The sequence below is a fragment of the Cyrtonyx montezumae genome, unplaced genomic scaffold, assembly GCF_038088225.1.
Source record: "Cyrtonyx montezumae isolate F1298 unplaced genomic scaffold, pur_monq_1.0 scaffold_25, whole genome shotgun sequence".
NCBI classification, from domain to species: domain Eukaryota; kingdom Metazoa; phylum Chordata; class Aves; order Galliformes; family Odontophoridae; genus Cyrtonyx; species Cyrtonyx montezumae.
Window position 1 is genome coordinate 915,707 of NW_027071992.1, and position 21,010 is coordinate 936,716.

General features: G+C 38.1%; 1 protein-coding gene across 2 annotated transcripts in view; it reads left to right on the plus strand.

Moving 5' to 3' along the window:
• The window catches only part of PDE8B (phosphodiesterase 8B), a 75,257-nt gene that overhangs the window by 38,211 nt on the left and 16,036 nt on the right, over positions 1-21,010 (plus strand). For both annotated transcript variants that reach the window (XM_065739745.1, XM_065739746.1), the window contains exons 5-11: positions 862-919; positions 4,629-4,717; positions 8,944-9,022; positions 9,524-9,664; positions 10,047-10,135; positions 10,595-10,655; positions 19,654-19,705. In XM_065739745.1, the coding sequence (XP_065595817.1) occupies positions 862-919; positions 4,629-4,717; positions 8,944-9,022; positions 9,524-9,664; positions 10,047-10,135; positions 10,595-10,655; positions 19,654-19,705 (569 nt within the window). The remainder of the gene's footprint in view (positions 1-861; positions 920-4,628; positions 4,718-8,943; positions 9,023-9,523; positions 9,665-10,046; positions 10,136-10,594; positions 10,656-19,653; positions 19,706-21,010) is intronic.

Genomic DNA, 21,010 nt, shown 5'->3' on the forward strand with positions numbered 1-21,010 from the left:
TATGTAATGGCTTATATAGTGAATTAATGGTCACCTATACATTTGTTTCTAAAATGGAAGAATAAAAAGCTGTTTATTGTGTTTTAAAGGAAATAAATAGATCAGATAACATGAAGTCATTATTAGATAACTACGTAATGGGGTAAACTTTATTTCTGGTGGTACTAAACTTGGCATTGTATTGTCCTGAAATCCTTACTGAGTAATTCATACTCTATGCATTCAGGCAGATTTCTTACCTTTAATGCTCTTAAATAAATTGATTATCAAATACCTTAGAAAAAGAGAGATTTCCCATCATTCATCACACTTCTACATACTGCTAAATCCATTCTAATTCTGTTAATTTCCTAGTTAAATTACAATTTTAGGTAATTGAATAATTGGTAAATTGGGTAATTTTAGGTAATTGAGTTGGCAGAGAACTTCTCTTGCCAAAGTTAGAAAATAAATGGATTATATTTGCTGCTTAACAGGATCTTATAGCTTGTTTCACATTTTAATAATTTAATAATTATTTAATAATTATTAGTTATTCTAGGTTCTTTCTTGTAGGATATCATAGGATATCCTTTATTTATTTATCTGTCTATTCGTCTATCTATTTGTTTATTGGAACACCCTTGTGTGTGTATGAAGAGAAGCAGAACCTGTGTTATAACCATCAAACTTGCTGTAGAAATTACTTTTTGGCCATAGTAACAGCTGCAAATATCTATAGAAAACTATGTCATCTTTGACAAGTACTCATAAGACCAATTTCTGTAATATCATGGTTATATGTGTTTTACTCACTGTGTTTAGATAACTGCTGAATTGATGCCATCTTGCATATTGTGTGACCGGCATTTTGTCTTGTAGATCTGCTGATCAAGAAGAGATTTCTGTTCTTCCCCTTCTTAATGCAGGCTTTGATAGGGTACGTCTTCTTTCATGTATTATGTATTTAATATAGTTACTATGGTTACTTTGTAAATTATGCTTCTGCTTACTCAAATTTTAACAAATCCTTCATGTATATGTTTGCTTCTGTCAAAAATGTATTTATGAGATAGTAGTCACAGTTGATTGGATACTCTTGTTTTCAGTAATATACTGGAAAAGTATATGAGATAAGTAGGTAGTTCTTCCAGAATAAGCAGGGGTATGTCTTTCAGGCAACAGCAATAGGACAAGAGGTCTTCAAGTTGCTCCAGCAGAGGTTCAGCTTGGATATTAGGAAAAATTCCTTCTCAGAAATAGTGGTGAGGTACTGAATCAGGCTGGCCAGGGGGGTGGTGGAGTTGCTGTCCCTGCAGGTCTTTAAGAAAAGGGTAGATACACTACTAAGGAATATGTTTTAGTGGACAGGATTGGTGGTAGATGGATGGTTGTACTGGATGACCTTAGATACCTTTTTTAACCTTAATGATTCTATGATTAAATCCATGTGGTCTGGACAGATGGTGAGTAGATTTTGTTTAAGAGTGCATTTAAAAAGCAAGGACACAGCACTCTAATTAATGTGTACCTAGTCATCTAGACATGTTTGTGTGCATGACACTGCTTGGAATCTTTTATGAAAGGAGTACCAAACTAGTCGTGCTCCTGCTGAATTGAAAATGGATAATTCTTTTTTTTTCAGTGAGGTTTGAATTGACTCATTACGTTTCAGAATATTATAATCTGTCTTGTACAAGAAATCAGAAGAGCGGATAATTGTTTCTTGCTGTTTCTTAAAGTGGCTTTGTGCTGGAGAGCAGTGGTTCTCAGTTCTGAAAGTCTAGCTTCAGTTGCTTACCATCTTCTAACCTTTGTTTGAATGGTTTTGGGTGGTCATTTATGTTTCCTAAGGTAACATAAAATATGTGTAATACTAAAGCTAACTCTTCATAAGAAAGATTATATACTGAATCAGTAGGAACTCATCAGTAGGCTCTGTAGTTAGGGGGGATTAAATATATATAGTTAGAACAATTATCCCAGTCAAAACATTATCCTATTTTGTTCATGCTGAGTCACCAATGTGTAACATTACCAAAAAGGGGTAATAGATCTTGCTACTCTTGCAAGGGCAGTGACAGGGCAAAATCATTAAGGCTTTCTAAAGTGTTCTGGTAGCTGGAAAAGCTGGGGCTAAGAGAAAGGTCAGCCCAAGATTGCTAACATTTCTTTAGTAGAGCTCTCTCACACAAAAAGAAAGGTTTTAATATTTCTCAAAGATATGTCAATTTCTTCTCAAGTCTAGTGTTCCATTAAAAAAATGCAATGTGTTATATTTAGTGGACTAGATTATAACTTCAGATGCAGTAAGTACTGAGAACTGGCATGGGACACATTGTATACTGCTGAGGTGCGTACATCACAGTGTCATTCTTTCTGCTAGGAAAATGAAAGTATTTGTGTCTTCTTTTGCACCTGACAGCTGCCCTGACAGGCGAACAAATAAGATTATGTACAGTCTCTAACCACTCTCTCTAACTGTCCCAAATACATCACAGAGCTTGCATCATTCAATTTCCTAGTAGAACTGCTTTCAAGCCTTTAAAAATATATCTGATGTCAAAAACCCTGTGTGTTCACTGATTGGAGAGCATAGGAATTATTTCTGCTTGGTAAGTATTTATAGGACCTAAGTCTATTAACAACAGTGTATATACAAAAAAGATACAAAAACCCCAAATAAACACCTTCTCCAAGTAGAGGGACAGTACCTCCAGGGATCTTTACCTCAGCAAATTAAGAAAATTGATTTTTGGAAAATCACATCTGCTCAGATTACAACTTTATCTTCACTAGTTTTATTTTTATAGTCCATCTTTTCCAATAGTTTGTTTTGCATTGTCACTATTCAGTGTATCGGCATTTGTCATAATTCCTCTTCTTCCTCCTTCCCTTGCCAAAACTAATTGTAATTGTTCTGTTTGATGGTACCTGTCTTTCAAGTGCATCTCCAACTTGATTAATGAAGAGTCTGATGCTGCAGCCAATTAGTCTGTTGCCTCTTTTTTAGAATTTTATATACAAAACCTCAATTTTACATCAGATTCAGAGCTGAAGATTCCCAAGAGTTTCTTTAATATTTTTGGGGGGGATGCACCTACAAATAGGTCAAACCTAATTTATTTTCCTGCTGAGAGAAGTGACAGTTAGAGAAATACTCAATATTGTAACTGGAGTATTCAATATTGTAATTGGAGTGAAGTAGATCCATGGTAAGTTATACGGTTAAATTTGGGCTTAAACAGTTGATTCCCAAATCACCATTTTTCATGAAGGAGAAAATCAAAGGTTCCTCAGAAAATGCCCCTTATTCTACAGAGATCTCACTGCTGGCTCTTGACTCAGCACACAGCTGAACTCTGAGAACTAGTGATGTCACAGAGTATTCTCTGTTAAAAACAAAGTCTACAAATGTATTTATAAATCACTGATTTAAGTCCTCGCAGCAAAGTTTACTAGTGAGCAGGAAACTTGAACTGAAGTCAGAGAATGTGCTAATACTTTCGTGATGAATGTGAAGTTTCTGATTGCAGCTGGACCAAGCACAGTACCTCTCTACTAACTGCTTCTGCCTAAGAAATATGAGACTTTATTTCCATCTGGAGTTTATAGAAGTCTTGTTACCAAATGTCAAATTTTACTTTTCTGCACTTCTTAATTCAGTAGTGACAACTCACTGACTTTACTTATGAATTAAAGTTACTACAGTTTGTGAGTTTCAGCTGCAGTACTTACTTGAAAGCAGATGAAATGCCAAATGTCATTAGTTTCATTTTAATTAATAGCATGGATATTTTATGTCTTTAAGATATTCCATTCCTGTTCTGAATCAAGGCATAGACATTCCTAATGAAATATCCAAATAATACTGATTTTATGTTGTTTATTTTTAATTATCTATTTCTAACTGAATACCTAGAACCAAGTGGCAAAGCTCGTAGTTGTAGTTTTAGTGTACTTTTATACTTGTTTTATATTTAGCTAGCAATATTTTCATAATGACTAAAAAATCTTTCCCATTGAATAGATGATTACTTAACATAAAAGGCTCAATGAAAGCATTTTATTTCTACAGAAACACAGAACAGCTGAGGTTGGCAGGGACCTTTGGATCTACCTGGCGTAACCCCTGCCTGAGACAGACACCCAGGGTGGATTGCCTAGGGCTGTGTCCAGTTGGTTTTTGCAAATCTCACAGCCTCTTTGAGCAACTTGTGCCAGTGCTCAGCCACCCACACAGCATGGAATCATAAGATCATTTAGGTCGGAAAAGATACTTATGATCATCGAGTCCAACCATCATCCTGACACTGGCAAGTTAGTGTCAGGAGGAACCTCTACTACTCCATTTTGTGCCCATTGCTTCTCATCCTGGCACTGGGCACCACTGAAGAGCGCCTTTGTCCTTTTTACACTGTCTTCAGGTATTTATTTAACTTAATGAGGTCTCTCCTGAGCTTGCTCTTCTCTATCCTGATCAGTCCCAGCTCCTCCAGCCATTCCTCATATGAAGGATGTTTTGGCCCCATTTTTGTGGCCCTTTGTTGTCCTGTCTCTTTGTAATGTTAGAGTTTTAGACGCAAGAACCGGAATAATAAATTACAAAACTTCCAGTCTGTTTCATGCACTCTTGATTTGTTTTCCAGCGATTCATGGAGAATAGCAGCATAACTGCTTGTTACAATGAACTGATTCAAATAGAACATGGGGAAGTGCGATCTCAGTTCAAATTACGGTATGTAGAAGAAAGCATAAGAAATTAACACTGTTCAATCTACGTTCCCAACTGCAGGTATATGTACTTCATGTGCTAACCATTTCCTACAGCCTTGTTCCTTGTTCAGTTGCAAAACAAGGCAAATGTAAGGGCTTTAGTAAGTGGTACCTTTAGAAAGATCTGTTAATGTGCTTCATTCACTGATGGTTTAGATGACCGTTTTCTTTAATGCAAAATGCAGTACTTGTTCTTAATTCTGACACTTGCCTGTGCCCATATGTCTTGAAATGCCCACATTGAGTTTGGCAATAGTACAGCTACCATCTCTGGTATTGCAATCAGAATGAGATCTTTTATCAGAAATATTGCAGAACAGATTCTGCTCATTTAATTGGAGGGGTAGCATTTTACAAATGCTTGTGTGTAAATGTGTGTAAGTAAGTGTTATGGGCTGCAAAATGGCATGACAGGAAAGTTTCTCAAAGTCATTTGTGATCTTATATATGTGAGATTTCATATCTGACAGCTTGCGCTGAGCGCAATATTGCGCTGGCTCTTCACACCCTGCTTATGCAAGATTTTTCAGACCAAGATCACAATTTTTTTCTTAATGAGAAATATTTAATTGTCTAATTGTATCAGTAAGATAAAAAGAAAGACATAGTTATGCAATTACATTATCAATTTAATATGACTGATTTTACATTCAATACAGGTGCTTACACCTACACGTAAATATCTTTACAGTTCAATTGTATGTAAAAAGAGGCATTTAGGTTGTCTCACAGAGTAAGTCTATTTCTCTGGATTCCCAGAAATGAGTTCCAGTTCCTTCTACAGAAAATACTATCACTTCTCTACTGAAGTCAGTGTTGCTGTTTAAGCAGTAGATTTTTCTAAGATTCTATTTCCAAACTTATCTCAAAGGAACTTCATGTTCAAGCAAATATCCTTGTGTATGCAAAGCAGTAGAATTCTCAGGAAAAAAAAAACATAGGATTCAAGCTTTCACAATTTTAATAGACATTTTCCAAGGCTCAACAGGAAAAATAAATAAAGCAGAAATTTTAGAAGTTAAAAGTTAATTAGAACAGAACTTGACGGTTCAGTTGAAAATGCAGTGTGAAATGTGTGATTTGTGAATTAAGGTAGTAAATATCAGCTCATGCTCATACAAGCAATAACTGTAACTTGTATTTAAGTCCAATAAATTAGATTTTGTAATAACAAGCATCCTGTAGATAAAAAGGAAATTTTTTTCCAGCTGTTGTATTCCATCTTGAGGATTACTTTTCTCACAGTTTAGCCAGTGTTCTACTTTTTCCCTGATGATGTCCCAAGATTCTTAACAGAAACCATAAAAACATATGCAGATGTCCTCCTTAATTTGTTAGCTGAGAACATTCATTGCTTATTACTCTGTGTGTGGTAGCTTTTTGATATTTCCACCTCCGTCTTAGTGTTTACTGAAGCATAAAACATTTTAAAATATCCTTGTGTTTCTTTAAAACATCAGTGTATGTGTCAATGACTTCTTGTGGTATGTTTTGTTTTCCTTTATTTCTTTTTGTGATAAACTTTATGTCCTTCTCAATGAAAATTACCTGCTGTAACATGTGAAATAACTTCAAGAAATCAGTGCCAATAGAGTTTAAGCATCTCTCTTTAAGTGATATCAACTATGAATACAGATTATTAAAACGTAGAAGTAGGGAATGTGATTCACATTGTTTGGCATATTTTTCTGCAATTTTTTTTTAACTATTATAAAAAAAACAAACAAAAAACAAACAAAAAAACACCTTGCAATTTGGAGGAAAGAGTGTCAGCCCTCAGAATCTTTTCTGCTACTGACAATTCTCTTGTCTATATTATCTATGTAAACAGTGGTCTATCTCGCTCTTGGATTGCTTTTACCCTTTTAGTTTTAGTTACGTGAACTGTGAACATCCTTCCCGTTAATTTATGTGAATGTATAGCAAATTAGATGTTTTCTGTTATCATGTGTTTTGTATGTTAGTAATGTCACATATATATCTATGCGTGTGTATGTCTGTATATTTACGTCACTTCTGTGCACTACTGTTTCAGAAAGCTTTGGCAGCACAGCAGCACAGCTGGGTTTTGTTACTGCCACTGCCCGAGGCAGACTCAGAGGATTTAAGTAATACTATTTTTTTTCTTTTTTATTTGCATCAAGCTTTGTGGTAACATCTGAGGGATCAAAATAGCCTTCTGAAAGATCGAAAGATAAACTTTCTGAGACGACAAATTTGTAACTTAGAAAAGCTGATGCCTTGCAAAACAGGATTTCTTCCTACCTTTGCACAAAGAGGCAAATGTTCTGAGTTTACCATGAAAAATTAATCACTACTAGATTTAATAACCCTACTTGGTTACCGTTTCTTTTCATCTCTGTCATTTAATGAAATGGGGAAAAAAATATTGCAATGTACATTTATCTCACAGGGTTCCTGGTCTTCAATATATCTTTGTGTGTGAAAGAGATAACATACTCAGAAAGTAAATCAGTGGGACTAAACCCAGACTTTTTTAGATGTTTGCATAGTTGAGAAACACTGTGAGAATGCTGGACCAGCCTAGGAGAGCAGTGTCTAAAGTAATTTCACTGAACAGAACTGTCTTTCCTATTCCAGATGGGCGCACTGTTTATCAGACAGATTTTGTTTATTTTGTTCTGAAGTTCGGTTGGATGTCTGTGGGATGTATGCATTTACCAAAGAGTTCTGCCAGCTTGATTGCCAGATTAAGTGAAGAAGTAGGTTTTGAACAGTGCAAACAGTACTCTGTTTTCTTGCAGAAAGCTTACTTAGTGACTTGTTAGTGCTGGTGTACCAGATGAGTATCTATCACTGAGATAACTCACTATTTCACACAGCGCAAAATCACAGCATGGCGCAGACTTGGTCTGCAAGACTGTCCTTGAAAAATTACAATGATAACTCATTTAGTTGTATAAACTGAAACAGTACTGTTGTCTTCTGTGTACATTTCTTCCTACAAATCTTCATCCACATAGTTGAGTATATATGTCTTTTTTGTGTATTTGCTTTTGTTTCCAATTTGTTTCCGAGTTACTTCCGTGATAAGCAGAGATGCCAGTACTTCAGTGCTAATCATTCACTAGTCATCAGTATTAAATCACACCCCACTTTACAGTCTGTGAGCAAGACAATTCTAGGAGGTAATAGCTGTACAAAGACGTTTATGTATGGTGCATTTTATACTCCTTCTGTGTGAAATACGAAGCAGAGAGTTGGTCTGTATTCAGGCCAAAACAAAGTACTAGGATTTATCACAGCACATTTGTCGGAGTTGTTTCTTTCAGTATGGGTTATATGTTCTTAATTTACTTTCTTGTGTTAATTAACACATTATTTTAATTAACATAATTAATTAGCAGTAAATAACATTAATGTCAATCCCATTCTGTGCAGATTATAGTTTTAGCAATATAGCCCCTGTTGCAAAGGGCCAAGGATTTTGTTTTCCTGCATTAGTTCATGGATAGCCATGAGAAAATGGGAAGTGGAAATTAGTTTTGCCCTTAATTAAGATTAGGATGCATGAAAGTCAAGACACTGAATTATAAATTGAAAGCTGGAAAAGTCATATTTTTCTGACTAGGATTTTGTGATGATTTAAATTCTTTCCTCTAATTGTTTAGCATTACAGCTTATTTGACAATTGAGGTCTGTTTGTTGTACTGAAAGTTACAGTTATACATACATCTGTGTGTATATATATATATATATATGTATATAAAATGAGCACAGCACATTTTATATATGTATATATTAGGACATTTTATTAGGGTATTAGGATATGTTTTATATATATGCATTCATAAAATGTGCTGCACTGATTTTTGTGTTCCCTATCCTTATTGCTCACAAAACTATGTATTGAAGAGTAAACAGCCACTTGTTATTTTTGCTAATCATTAATTCCTTCTGTATAGAGTGTGTTTGGAAGAGGCAACATGCAATAAAGTGTTGTGGTGCCTGTGAGCTATTTTACAAAGTGATTTCAGAAAAATATTTCAGCAACACGAGTGCCCAAAGATGAATTTCCTCAGAAATTTATAGTGGTGATATTCTGGTTTGGTCAGAACTGCATGCTGATTTGTGATTAATCTATGGATAATTACAATGTGGTAAACAGTTTACAATAAGCAGAATGTTCTACCAATAAAACTAATGTGAATCATTTGCTAATTTCAGGGCATGTAATGCAGTATTTGCAGCCTTAGAACACTGTCAGGAAGCTATAGAAATAACCAGTGAAGATCATGTTATTCAGGTATGGGAGAAAAATCATTTTGTAGAATTCAAAGACAGAAACCCCAGTGAGATCTTTGCTTGGTAATGTCTCTACTAATTCAGTGTTTTGCTTTAGTTGTTGTATTTCTGCAGCATTTCTCGATGCTGCCTGTTGACAGTTGCTGAATTTTTAGGACATTTTCTTTTGTAACGTTATTCAGATGATCATTTCCAGTAAGGTGATGTTGCTTGTAATAAAACAAGTGTGAAATCTATTGCAGAAATAGACATCCTACACTGTAAAGGTTTTTTTTCTTTTTCTATGTGTTCTATTAATTTCCATATCTTCACCTCCTTATGTAAGTAAAATTTTTTACCATTTGCCTAATATTTTAAGTTATATACTGCAGGGATGTGTTGTTTTGGACTAGGTGTGTACCCTGAAATACATAATATAAAAATAAACAAAAATAAATAATAGGTTTATGTGAGTAATTATCTTCTAAGTGTGTTCTTATCCCAAAATTCTTTTGTTTCACAGTATGTTAATCCAGCCTTTGAGCAGATGATGGGGTATCACAAGGGGGAGCTCATTGGCAAGGAACTTAGTGAGCTACCAAAAAGTGATAAAAACCGGGCAGATCTTTCAGACATGATCAACACATGTATTAAAAAAGGAAGGGTAAGTAACCAAAAGTAAGCTTGGGCAATTCTAATTTGGATTTCCAGTCTACTTTATTTTTTAAACTCTGGGTTTAAAGACACGAGACTCTGTTCTCTTGAGTTGCATATATCTGATCAGAATTCTGTTCCTCTGGTTCCTAAACTTTTCTGAAATATTAGGTACTCTCTCACAAGAGAAAAATGTGGAAAAAGTTTACACTATCCTTAGACAAGCTAAAATCTGCTTAGGGTAGTACTGAGGATTACAAAATTTTATACTTCTTTTAAATATAAACATGAAATAATATGTAATTACTTACTTCAAAAAGGACTAGGCAGTAATAAATGAATATTTGACTGCAAGCTAAATCAGATGCTCTGTGTTGTGTTTGTTTTCTTAGGAATGGCAAGGGGTTTACTATGCAAGAAAAAAATCAGGAGACATTATCCAGCAACATGTGAAGATAACACCAGTGATCGGTCAAGGAGGGTAAATAACTTGTCTAGAGCACAGTTGCTTTTTGGGTTTTTTGACCCTTCTCTGTGCTTTCCTTATCCATGCATTTGAAATGAACCTCCATGTGTTTATGAGAAGGGTGGTGATAACATTATAAGCAGTGCAGGAAAAATGAGCAGAATTAAGAAGGTCATGACTCATTTGGTGTGCACACTTGCATGTGCTAGCATTTTTTGCAGTGTATGATGTGCATGTTGTCAAATTCTGCTCCCACGTGTGTGAGTGAACTCTTGCAGTATCAATAGAACCATGCATCTTAGAACAAAAACCTCAACTGTTTCACTGCTTGTTGTTCAGTCAGTTGTTTGGTGTTGTTTTTGGTATCTTGTTTCATAAAAGCATCAAGAATTCAGCTTTAAAAAGTAGCAGTACGTCATTTCACTTCTTCCTTTACCATGTGATGTGATAACAATTGATTACTTCTGTTGCTAGGAAGATCAGACACTTTGTGTCCCTCAAAAGGCTGCATTGTACTAATGAAAACAACAAGCAGGTACTGTGTTTCTTCCATGTCATAATTCTCATCTCTTTGAGATTATATATTTTTTAAGCAATTAATGTAGATCACATTCTCTTGGAAAAAAATATTGCCAGTGAGATTATCAATGGCTGTTGGATCAAGCAAAAAAAAAAAAAAAACAAGATTGTATTTGCTTTGAGCTTTGCCTTTTTCTGCAGGGCTATTCTGTTTTTGTAGAGCTGCTGAGTAGAGAAAGGCTATTACTCTGGAATATGGATATGACAGCTGAGTCTGTGGTATTGGGGAGCATCATAGACTATAAAGGAAAGGAAGTTCAAGGTCTTTTTTCTACAAAGGCTGTTGACAGTCTGATCTGACATACTTATGTTTGATAATGACCTATGCTTAGCTGTTATAAGATCTGTAAATATGTGGATCTTGAATAAAATAAAAGTTGTATAGTATTGTTTTCAGTGTAGGACCTGAGATATCATATACTTCATAGCATATCTGTCGTGGAGGCATGTAATTTCAATCCATGCCATAATTCAAGCCACTCTCAGTGGTTCTTGACTGCACTCAGCATAGCACTCTCATCAGGTCAAAGGCGATTCCTCTCCTCTTTGCACTGGTACAGCCACACCTGAAGTGCTGTGTCCAGTCCTGGACCACCCATACCAGAGAGACCAGAACATATTGGAGAAAGTCCAACAAAGATCCACAAAGATGATGAGAGGACTGGAGCATTTCTTCTGTGAGACAAGGCTGAGAGAGCTGGGAGTTCAGCCTGGAGAAGAGGAGGCTCTGGGGGATCTCATCAATGTCTATAATTACCTGAAAGGGAGAGTGCGAAATGGATGGAGCCAGGCTATTTTCAGTGGAGCCCAGAGTCATAACAAGGTGCAGTCGGCACACACTGGGAGTCTGGAGGTTCCTTACCCATGTGTTCACGTATGTGCAGGCACATAACCACTAGGTCCAGAAAAAGCCATGGAGGCATGAGAAGCTGTTTGGCTGATCTGCTCACTATCTCAGAGAGCCTTTGAAGCCCATGAGCGTGTTTCATGTTTTACTTCAAACACTCTGGAGAGCAGAATAAGGAATTGTGGACTTTTCTGAGTCAGAGAAAAGTCTGTGGTCTGTTGGAGTGAGATTGATAGTAGGGAGCAAAAGGGATAGTTACCAACATTTAAACTGAAGATGTGCTTACGGAATATGATACATTTCCTATATCAGTTTTTCCTAAAAATGTGGTTTTAGGAACAGAGTATCTATTTTTAAGATTTTAAATGTGCTTTCACATATCTGAGGATGAAGATAATGTGCGCATAAAGTTGTGTGGAATGTCACTAGAACTTCTAGTTGCCTGTTGGTCAGTACAACAAGCCTATCCTCAGCAATAGATTACTGGAAAAAGAGTAATGGGAGTTATTAGGTAATATGATGTAAAATCATCTGTTAGTTGAAACCATCCCTGTTGCACAAATAGTATCAAGTCAATGAAAATATTTACCACCTAAAAACAAAGCTTGAAATGTTTTAAACAGACCTCACATTTGGATCAAAAACACACATTTTAGTATTAACACCTGGGTATCATTTACAGTAGCAGGATTTTAAAAGTACAGCCTAGAGTGAAGGAGACTTTTGTAACAGAATAAGTACTAAAGTTCCACAGTTATGTCTTTTTTCATTCATTAATGAACTTCATTGTTCATCTTGTTTCATTTATCGCTGCTTTGATGTTGATTTGAAAGTGAGGTACTATTTGATGTCTTGTTCTATCATATACACACAGCTGAGAGGCTGGTGCAGTGTAAATGTAATACTGTTTATCTAAGACCATCAGTACAAAACAATTATAGACTTGCAGACATCTGTAAAAAAAAAAAAAAGCCAGCAGTGGGAGTCTTCCAGTTCTTTGGACTAACCAAGTAAACTTAACAACAAAATGTTATTTACAAAGGCCATGCCCTCAGTACTTCTGACACAGTAGGAAAGCACAATCAATTTGAGTTTTTTCAGTATTGGATCATGAGCAGTTATTAGTAAATAGAGCCCAAATGCAATGGACTTTATGCCTGGGCAGTCATAGACAAGGTTGTATGACCTCTGGAACATTCTGAACAAATTTAGAAATCTATTACAATGGTTAAAGGTTATAGTCTGACAGAAAATATATTATGTAGAGATTTGAGGTCTACATTGAAAAAGATAAGGTACAGCCAACAGAATTAGGTGGGTTCATTTGTGTTTCTGTTCTGTGGTGAAAATCTTTCTTGCCTGTAGTACAATATCAGATGTTCTGACATCAAATAGAAAACTCTTAACAACATATTAAGGTCTTGTTTGGTTTGGATTGGGAGTGGTGGTTATGTGTAATAATACCTGTACTGTATTCGTGAGACGTCTTACGATTATTTTTGCAGTGCTGCTGCTGTGATTTTATTGTGATTACTGTTTGAACATTGCAGTTTTGCACCCTCTGGTGGCAAAGAGACGTTCAACCAGAGAGAAAATGCTACTGACGTTTGCAGGAAGGTTTCAATTTCTGCAGCAGCTGGTGGGGCACAATGAAAAACTGTGAAAACATGATAAAAATTAAAAATAAGTTTATTAATCATTTAATAGAAATACAGTGTCAACAAAATGGACTCCAGGATATAAAAATTAGCTGTTGGAATTTATTCAGTTAGCCTTGTGGTACTCCCTGTGTTTCAAATTCTCAGAACACTAAAGTATTGTCAAATGCTTTAGACCATCCTGCTGAAAACGGTTTCAGGAAAAGGAGGGCAAGTGTCTACGTGTGTAGGTTTTCTGCATTTGTGAAAGAAATGTTTTCAGAGGTTGAGGAATTTGACAGCTAATGGCATTCTGACTGCAATTACAGAGAGTTGGGGTAAGAAGACAACATTTAGAGCTTCACTGAGCCATTTACCCTGTTCCCTCCAAACACAATGGAGATGTGCTGCCATTGAGTTAAATGAGGCATTAGGAAATGATCTGGATAGGCTGAATCTGGATGGGCTGAATAGCTGGGCTGAGCTCAATGGGATGAGGTTCAATAAGACCAAGTGCCGGGTCCTGCACTTTGGCCACAATAACCCCATGCAATGCTATAGGCTTGGGGCAGAATGGCTTGAAGAATGTAGAGAGGAAAAGGACCTGGGGGTGTTGGTTGATGCTCGGCTCAACATGAGCCGGCAGTGTGCCCAGGTGGCCAAGAAGGCCAACGGCATCCTGGCGTGTATTAGAAATAGTGTAGCCAGCAGGAGCAGGGAGGTGATCATCCCCCTGTACTCAGCTCTGGTGCGGCCGCACCTCGAGTACTGTGTTCAGTTTTGGGCCCCTCACTACAAGAAGGACATTGAGGCCCTGGAGCGTGTTCAGAGAAGGGCAACAAAACTGGTGAGGGGTCTGGAGCACAAGTCTTCTGAGGAGCGGCTGAGGGAGCTGGGGTTGTTTAGTCTGGAGAAGAGGAGGCTCAGAGGAGACCTTATTGCACTCTACCACTTCCTGAAGGGGGGTTGTGGTGAGGAGGGGGTGGGCCTCTTCTCCCTGATAAATAATGACAGGACGAGAGGGAATGGCCACAAGTTGCACCTGGGAAGATTTAGATTAGACCTGAGGAAACATTTTTTCTCTGAAAGAGTGGTCAGGCACTGGAATGGCCTGCCTAGGGAGGTGGTTGAGGCACCATCCCTAGCGCTGTTCAAGAAGCGTTTAGATGAGGTGCTAAGGGATTTGATTTAGTAGTTGGGTAGGGATGGTGATAGGAGGATGGTTGGACTAGATGATCTTGTAGATCCTTTCCAACCTATGAACCTATGAACCTATGAAATACTTGTGTAGAACACAGTTCCAATGTAGGCAAGCCCATCACAAACACTCCTATTCTTTGGTTTCAGAACTAGTAATCTTATCTCATCTATTATTTTAGACAGTCTGAAGACATCCTTAGATTCTACTGGAAGGCAGTCCCTTTCTTTCATCTGTCATTTTGAGTTGATATGTTCCTGAAAAAGATGCTTACCTCTCCCTTGATAATGTGGCAGCTGGCTGAGTTGGCATGTGCCTTCAGGCAAAGGAAATTGCTTAAGGTGCAACAGCTGCTTGATTTTTCTGTGCCATGAGGCTCAAGTATTCCATGCTTGCTTTGGCATCCTTTCAGGAAGTGCCACCTACATTTTGGAGATACCAGCATTGTAGCTGCAGCTTCTGCTGCCCAGAAGGCCTCTGTCTGCCAGGAACATTCAGAAAACATAGTCTTCCTGAGCTACTGCCTCTCACTGAACTGTCTTGTCCTGTCCAGATGATGGAGACAGTGCAGTTCATGAAGCTGCTATTCTTCTCTGTGGATATCCTTGAAAGTCTGATACTTTGTGAGATAACCTCTGAGAGTAGACCAAATTCTTTTTTTCCAGCACTGCAGTAACTGGTCAGTGTGTGGGTCTGATGAGATTTGTGCTTCATGTTGGACACTCATCTAGTTCCTGACTGAGGAGACCACTCCACAGCACCGTCAGTGTATGTGGTGGCTCCATCACCTTGCTGCCAGACCATGCTCACAAACCAGCTGCCTTTGAGGGGCTGGTGCGAGATGTTGACTCTGGTGGCTCTAGGCAGCAGATTCCTCCCAGGACGACCCCAGTGCTTGCTGCAAGAACATTGCTTTTGGCTTCAGTGAAGAAGAAGAGAAGCTCATTTCTTAACACTTGACTATTTCTTGTTTTGCAAAACAACTCTCTGAAGACTTTTTCTGCAACAAATAGAATATTTGCATGACTGTTTTCCTCCATTCATTGTTCTTTTCCTCTGTGCCTCTAGTTCAGTTTCTATTCAGCTTTTTTTTTGAGGACTTTAACAATTATTCTCTCAAAACAATTTCTGCAGAAAAAATAAAACCCGTAAAGAAGTTGTGTACATGGTAGATCCTGACATCCACTTCTGAATACTTGCATAAATAGAAATTTCTTCTACCCTAAAATGTATCACGTTTATGTTCAGGGAAAAAAAAAATCTGCAAGCATGCAAGGAATTCGAATGAACTCTGTCTTTTATTACAGATAGTGTATGTCATGATTCAAGTTTTGATCCAAATTTCTAATGCTATGCTGTATCATTATTATTATATGTGGTTTAAACTCAACTTTCAGATACCATATGGAAGCTTACAAACATCCATGAATTACTATGAATACAGTCTGGGAGAACTTTTTGGGAGCAGCCAGCTGGAGAAGGACTTAGGGGTTCTGGTACACAATAAGCTAGATGTGAGCTAACAGTGTGCACTTGCAACTTGTAAAGGTAACTATATCCTGGGCTGCATCGAAAGGGCAGTGGTCAGCAGGGAGATGGAGGTGATTACCCTCCTCTACTTTGCTCTTGTCAGGCCCCATCTGGAGCACTGAATCCAGGTCTGGGGCTCCCAATACAGCAGGGATGCAGAGCTGTTGGAGCAGGTTGAGAGCACAGACACCAAGATGATCAGATGGCTGGAGCTCTTCCTCTGTTAAGATAGGTTGAGGTAGCTGGGCTTCTTTAGCTTAGGGAAGAGAAGGCTCCAGGGAGTCCTCACAGTGGCCTTCCAGTCATAGAACCATAGTCTGGTTTGGTTTGAAGAGACCTTTAAGATCATCTAGTTCCAACCCCCCTGATGTAGGCAGGGCACCTCCCACTAGACCAGGCTGCTCAATGCCCCACACAGCCTGGCTTTCAGTGCTTCCAGAGAGCAGGCATTTACAGCCTCTCTGGTCAACCTGTTCCAGTGTCTCACTGCCCTCACAGTCGAGAATTTCTTCCTAATATCTAGTCTAAATCTACACTCCTTCAGTTTAAAACTGTTTCCCCTCATCCTGTTGCTACCTGCCCTTATGAAAAGTCCCTCCCCAGTTTTCCTGTAGGCCCTCTTCAGGCACTGGAAGGCCACCATAATTTCTTCTCAGACCCTTCTCTTTTCCAGGCTGAACACTTCCAGCTCTCACAGCCTGTCCTCATAAGGGGAGGTACTCAGCCTTCTGATCATCTCTGTGGCCATCTCTGGACCTGCTCCAACAGCACCGTGTCCTTCTTGCATTGGGAGCCCCAGAACTGGATGCGGTACTCCAGGTGGGGTCTTAGGAGAGCAGAGTACAGGGGCAGAATCTCCACCCGTTGAACTGCTGGTTACATTTCTTGATACAACTCAGGATACAGTTGGCCTTTTGGGCTGCAAGCACACATTGCTGGCTCATGTTGAATCTTACAACTGACACCCTCAAATCCTTCTTCTCAGAGCTGCTCTCAAAGCCATTCTCCACCCAGCACAAATCTGTGTTTGAGATTGGGGTTGACCTAGGTGCACAACCTTGCACTCAGTGCTGTTGAACCTCATGAGGTTGGCATGGGCCCACCTCTCAAGCCTGTCCAGATCCCTCTGAGTAGCATCCCTTCCCTCTAGTATGCCAACTGCACAACTCAGCTTGGTGTCGTCTGCAGAGTTGCTGAGGGTGCACTCAATCCCACTGTCCATGTCACCTACAAAGATATTAAATAACACCAGACCCAAGGAACGCCACTTGCCACTGGTCTCCATTTGGACAATGAGCCATGGACCAAAACTCTTTGAATGCAACTATCCATTTAATTACTCATCCAATGAGTGGTCAAATTTGTTTTTCTCCAGTCTGACAACCAGGATGTCATGCAGGACAGTGTCAAAAGCTTTACACAAGTCCAGGTAGATGATGTCAGTTGCAATATTTAAAGAGAAAATATAAACCGAAGGGAAATCAATTTTTTTTTTTTACATGGGCAGATAGTGATAGGACCAGGGAAATGATTTAAAACTACAAGAGAGGAGACTTAGATCAGATCTGTAGAAGAAAGTTTTTAGTCAGGGTGGTGAGGTGCTGGCACAGCTGCCCAGGGAAGATGCCCAATACCCGCAGGTGTTCAAAGCCAGGTTGGATGGGGCCCTGGACAGCCTGAGTTGCTGTGTGGCAATGGAGATTAACTTTCATGTGACTGTTCCTATATGCTGAAGCCTAGCTAATGATCAGCTACATTTGTGAATTGAGGCCTGGTGGGATATTCTCCAGTGTTTGCACATTCATGTATTTGTAAGAGAGCTGCTGTTTCTCCTCTGAAGAGCATATCAGTTCAAGATAAACTATGTAACTTCTCTCATTACTCTTCCATGGCTCTTTCAGGTCATGCCTGCAGAAAGGGGTAAGAGAAGTAGCCCAGAAGTACTGAAATGTGGTTTATTTTTATGTAAATGAGGAATGTGTCAAGTTTCCTTTCAATAGTGAGAACCAGAAAAAAAAAAAATACATCCAAAGACTCAGAATAGCTCCAGTTTTGGGCTGGAATGAGCAGTTCAGACGCTTTATATCAATGTACTGTATGACAAGCTTCCACAATATTACTTTGTTGAAATAAGATGATTTCTCTGGGAGTTTCTGCATGGTTGTAGGAGAAATGTATAAGATTTTAAAATGAGGTTTTTTTTGGGGGGAAGAGTGACCCCTTAAATTCCCTCAAACAAGATTTATGTAGAATATTACTGCAGAAATTTCTCTTTTTTTAATCCTTAGCCCACACAGTAGGGGTTTTGGTTTTTGCCTTTCATTCTCTTCTCTTTCATTTTCACCTTCTTTATCTCCTGTCCCCATAAGCAATAAAGAAAATAAGATGGAAGGGGTTCAGGAGTAATGAAAAAGAGATTTCATGTAATTCCTTTCTTTCCTGAATAATCCCTATAGCAATGCCACAGTGTGCTGTGTCACACTGACATAGACACAGAGTGCATAAATTCAGTCTTGTCATGCTTTACTTTTTACTCACTGGTTGCAACTATGAGTTTGTCATCTAGTGCTTTGTTATAGGCAGGCAGTCAGGCAGCAGATTGGATCAAAGGAACTACCTATGTATGAAGTGACTGTCCTGGATTCCTTAGTATGGTGTGTAATGAAAGATGTGCAAATGCAGTGTGAGGGACTGTTCATCTCAGTAGAGTAGAGTACCGAGGCTAATTCATCTAGAGTAGATGATTTATATTCTTTCCCTAGTGATTACAGTACAATATAAGGTAATATGTTGTTTTAGTCCTTTCCACTGTCTTTATTAACTTGACCTGAATAAGCCACATGCTTTCAGAGAGAAGACTTGGGGAACCAAAAGTTCTGCTCAGTTTTCCTGTTAACAGCAAAATATTTTCTTGTAACCATGTAACAGAGGATTGGGCTGAAGTGTTCAGCAGATATTAAACTGTCACCTGTTGGACAGACTGTGTGTTTCTGAAGAGGGTGAAAAAATAGTAGAGCTTTTAATCTGTTATTGTATTACCAAGCAATAGGTGGAAGCATTGAGATGATGGAAAAGTCCTATTTATGTTCTAGAAAGACTGAAATATCTATTAAACTATCAGATGTTTCAGAAGCATAGTCAAATGAGCTATTGTATTTATTTTTTTCACTCATGGAAGTGATTAAAAATTACTGAGAAGTAAATGTCTGATGGGTGAGACCTATCTTCTCCTCAGTATTATGAGTGTTCTTTTTCTTTTTTGAAAATGACCCATTGTATCACTAATCTGTGAAAGGTATACACAAAATTAGCTTAGACAGTAGAAAGAAAATAATGTTAAAAATACTGTACAGAGGACAAGAAATGAATGACGTTAGATTTTTATTTATTTGTTTATTTTTCTCTATTTTTGCATTTCATTCCTGGAATCTTTCACATTCGTATGCAATTTGTGTTTACAAAATCATCTAGAAAGGAACTCAGTTCTCTTATAGACTTAGGCATTAAACAGGAACTGATTGTAACATAAAAGTACTTTTATATCTGTGATTTCCTGCATTTAATGTCTGTTACATCTAATTACACCTGAAGAACAGTCTTTTCCAATTATTTTTTTTCTTTTTAAATAATAGAAAATGTTGGATATGGACAGTGCTGAATGTAGCCCTTTTTAAATCTTTATGTGTTTGTTGTTTTTTTTTTTTTCCTTTACATATGTAATTTACTCTTGGTGCATCTTCAGCTGTGCAAGAGTCACCGTGATGAGAATTATGCAGGAGACAATTCTCACTCAGGTTAGAATGCTATCATTTACCCTTATATAATTCTGTCCTTGAAGTTGTGGCAAGAATTTGCTGCTGTGAAATGTTGCCTCTTCCCTCTGTTAGTCTGTGCTCAGAGAAGAAGGCCAGCTGCTCAAATGTTACACCATAATTGGGTTTGTGACAGTTATTAATAATTAAGTCTACTGTGCAGAGTGCTCAGAAACAAGTTGTGTTGCTGTTTGTTGTACTATAACACTGTATCTCATCCCAAAGCTGACTTACCTCGTTGCTCCCTCATGTTTGAAATAAAAGTGAAACTGTGCTGTGCTGATTTGTGCCAGCATATCTGCCCTAGTGCTCCAAAGTTCAGGACCTGTCAGCAGAGAGTATTACTCTGCGCACAGCACAGGGTAAGACAGCTGTCTACTGAGTCCAGGCTGGAGCTGGGCATGTCCCATCAGCCCTGAGCATGGTGGCAGTGTTGCAGCATATCTGCACAGCCCTTGCTCTGTGTCTTAGGAAGCTGTTCACTTGCAGTCAAATTCAAGATCTCAGCCAGGAGATATCTGCAAAAGTTACTAAAGGTGACTTCAGGAAGGAACATAAGGAGATAATCACTGTTTAAACACTGTTCCCTACAGGAGACTGAAAATCTGAAAAAAGTGATGTAATGTTTGTAACAGTCTTCTGTTGATCTGTTGATCTGAGGTAGATGCACTACTACCTTATTCTGAGAGGTACTTGCACCTTGTTGCCTTCTAGAATCCAAGACCCTTCCAACAGCAAAAACTGGGCAGCATTGCTGTGCGTTGTCAGGCAGCCTCTGATTTTCACATGTGAGAGATTTTCACATACTGAGAGATTAGGAAGTGAATTCTTGACATTCACTACTTTTCAAAGTAACATAAGAATATGTAGAAGCATTGGAGAACTTTGTGGTGCAGAATGAAAGTGAGAGTAGGAGTGAGGAGAAGAGACCGTACACACAATTTGATATCCTCATTATCATTGTTGCCATTAGAACTGATCCATTTTGTGTCAAATGGTTTGCTCCCATGTTGCTATAATACATGCAGGTTTTCTTTCTCACTGTTCCTTTCCTGATGATGGAGTCTGCAAACAGAATAAGGTGAGAATACCTGTGAATTAAACTGAAGAATACTTCCTACTAGTTAACACAATGTTACTGGTGTACTAATGCGCTTGAGAGACGGAAATTTTGAGACTTGCTCATTACTGTGACAAGCAAGATTGGAAAACAATATGAGTTGTGTTGATAGCTTGGTACAATTAAAGCAAATAGCCATAAAGTTACACATATGTGATATTTGTTTT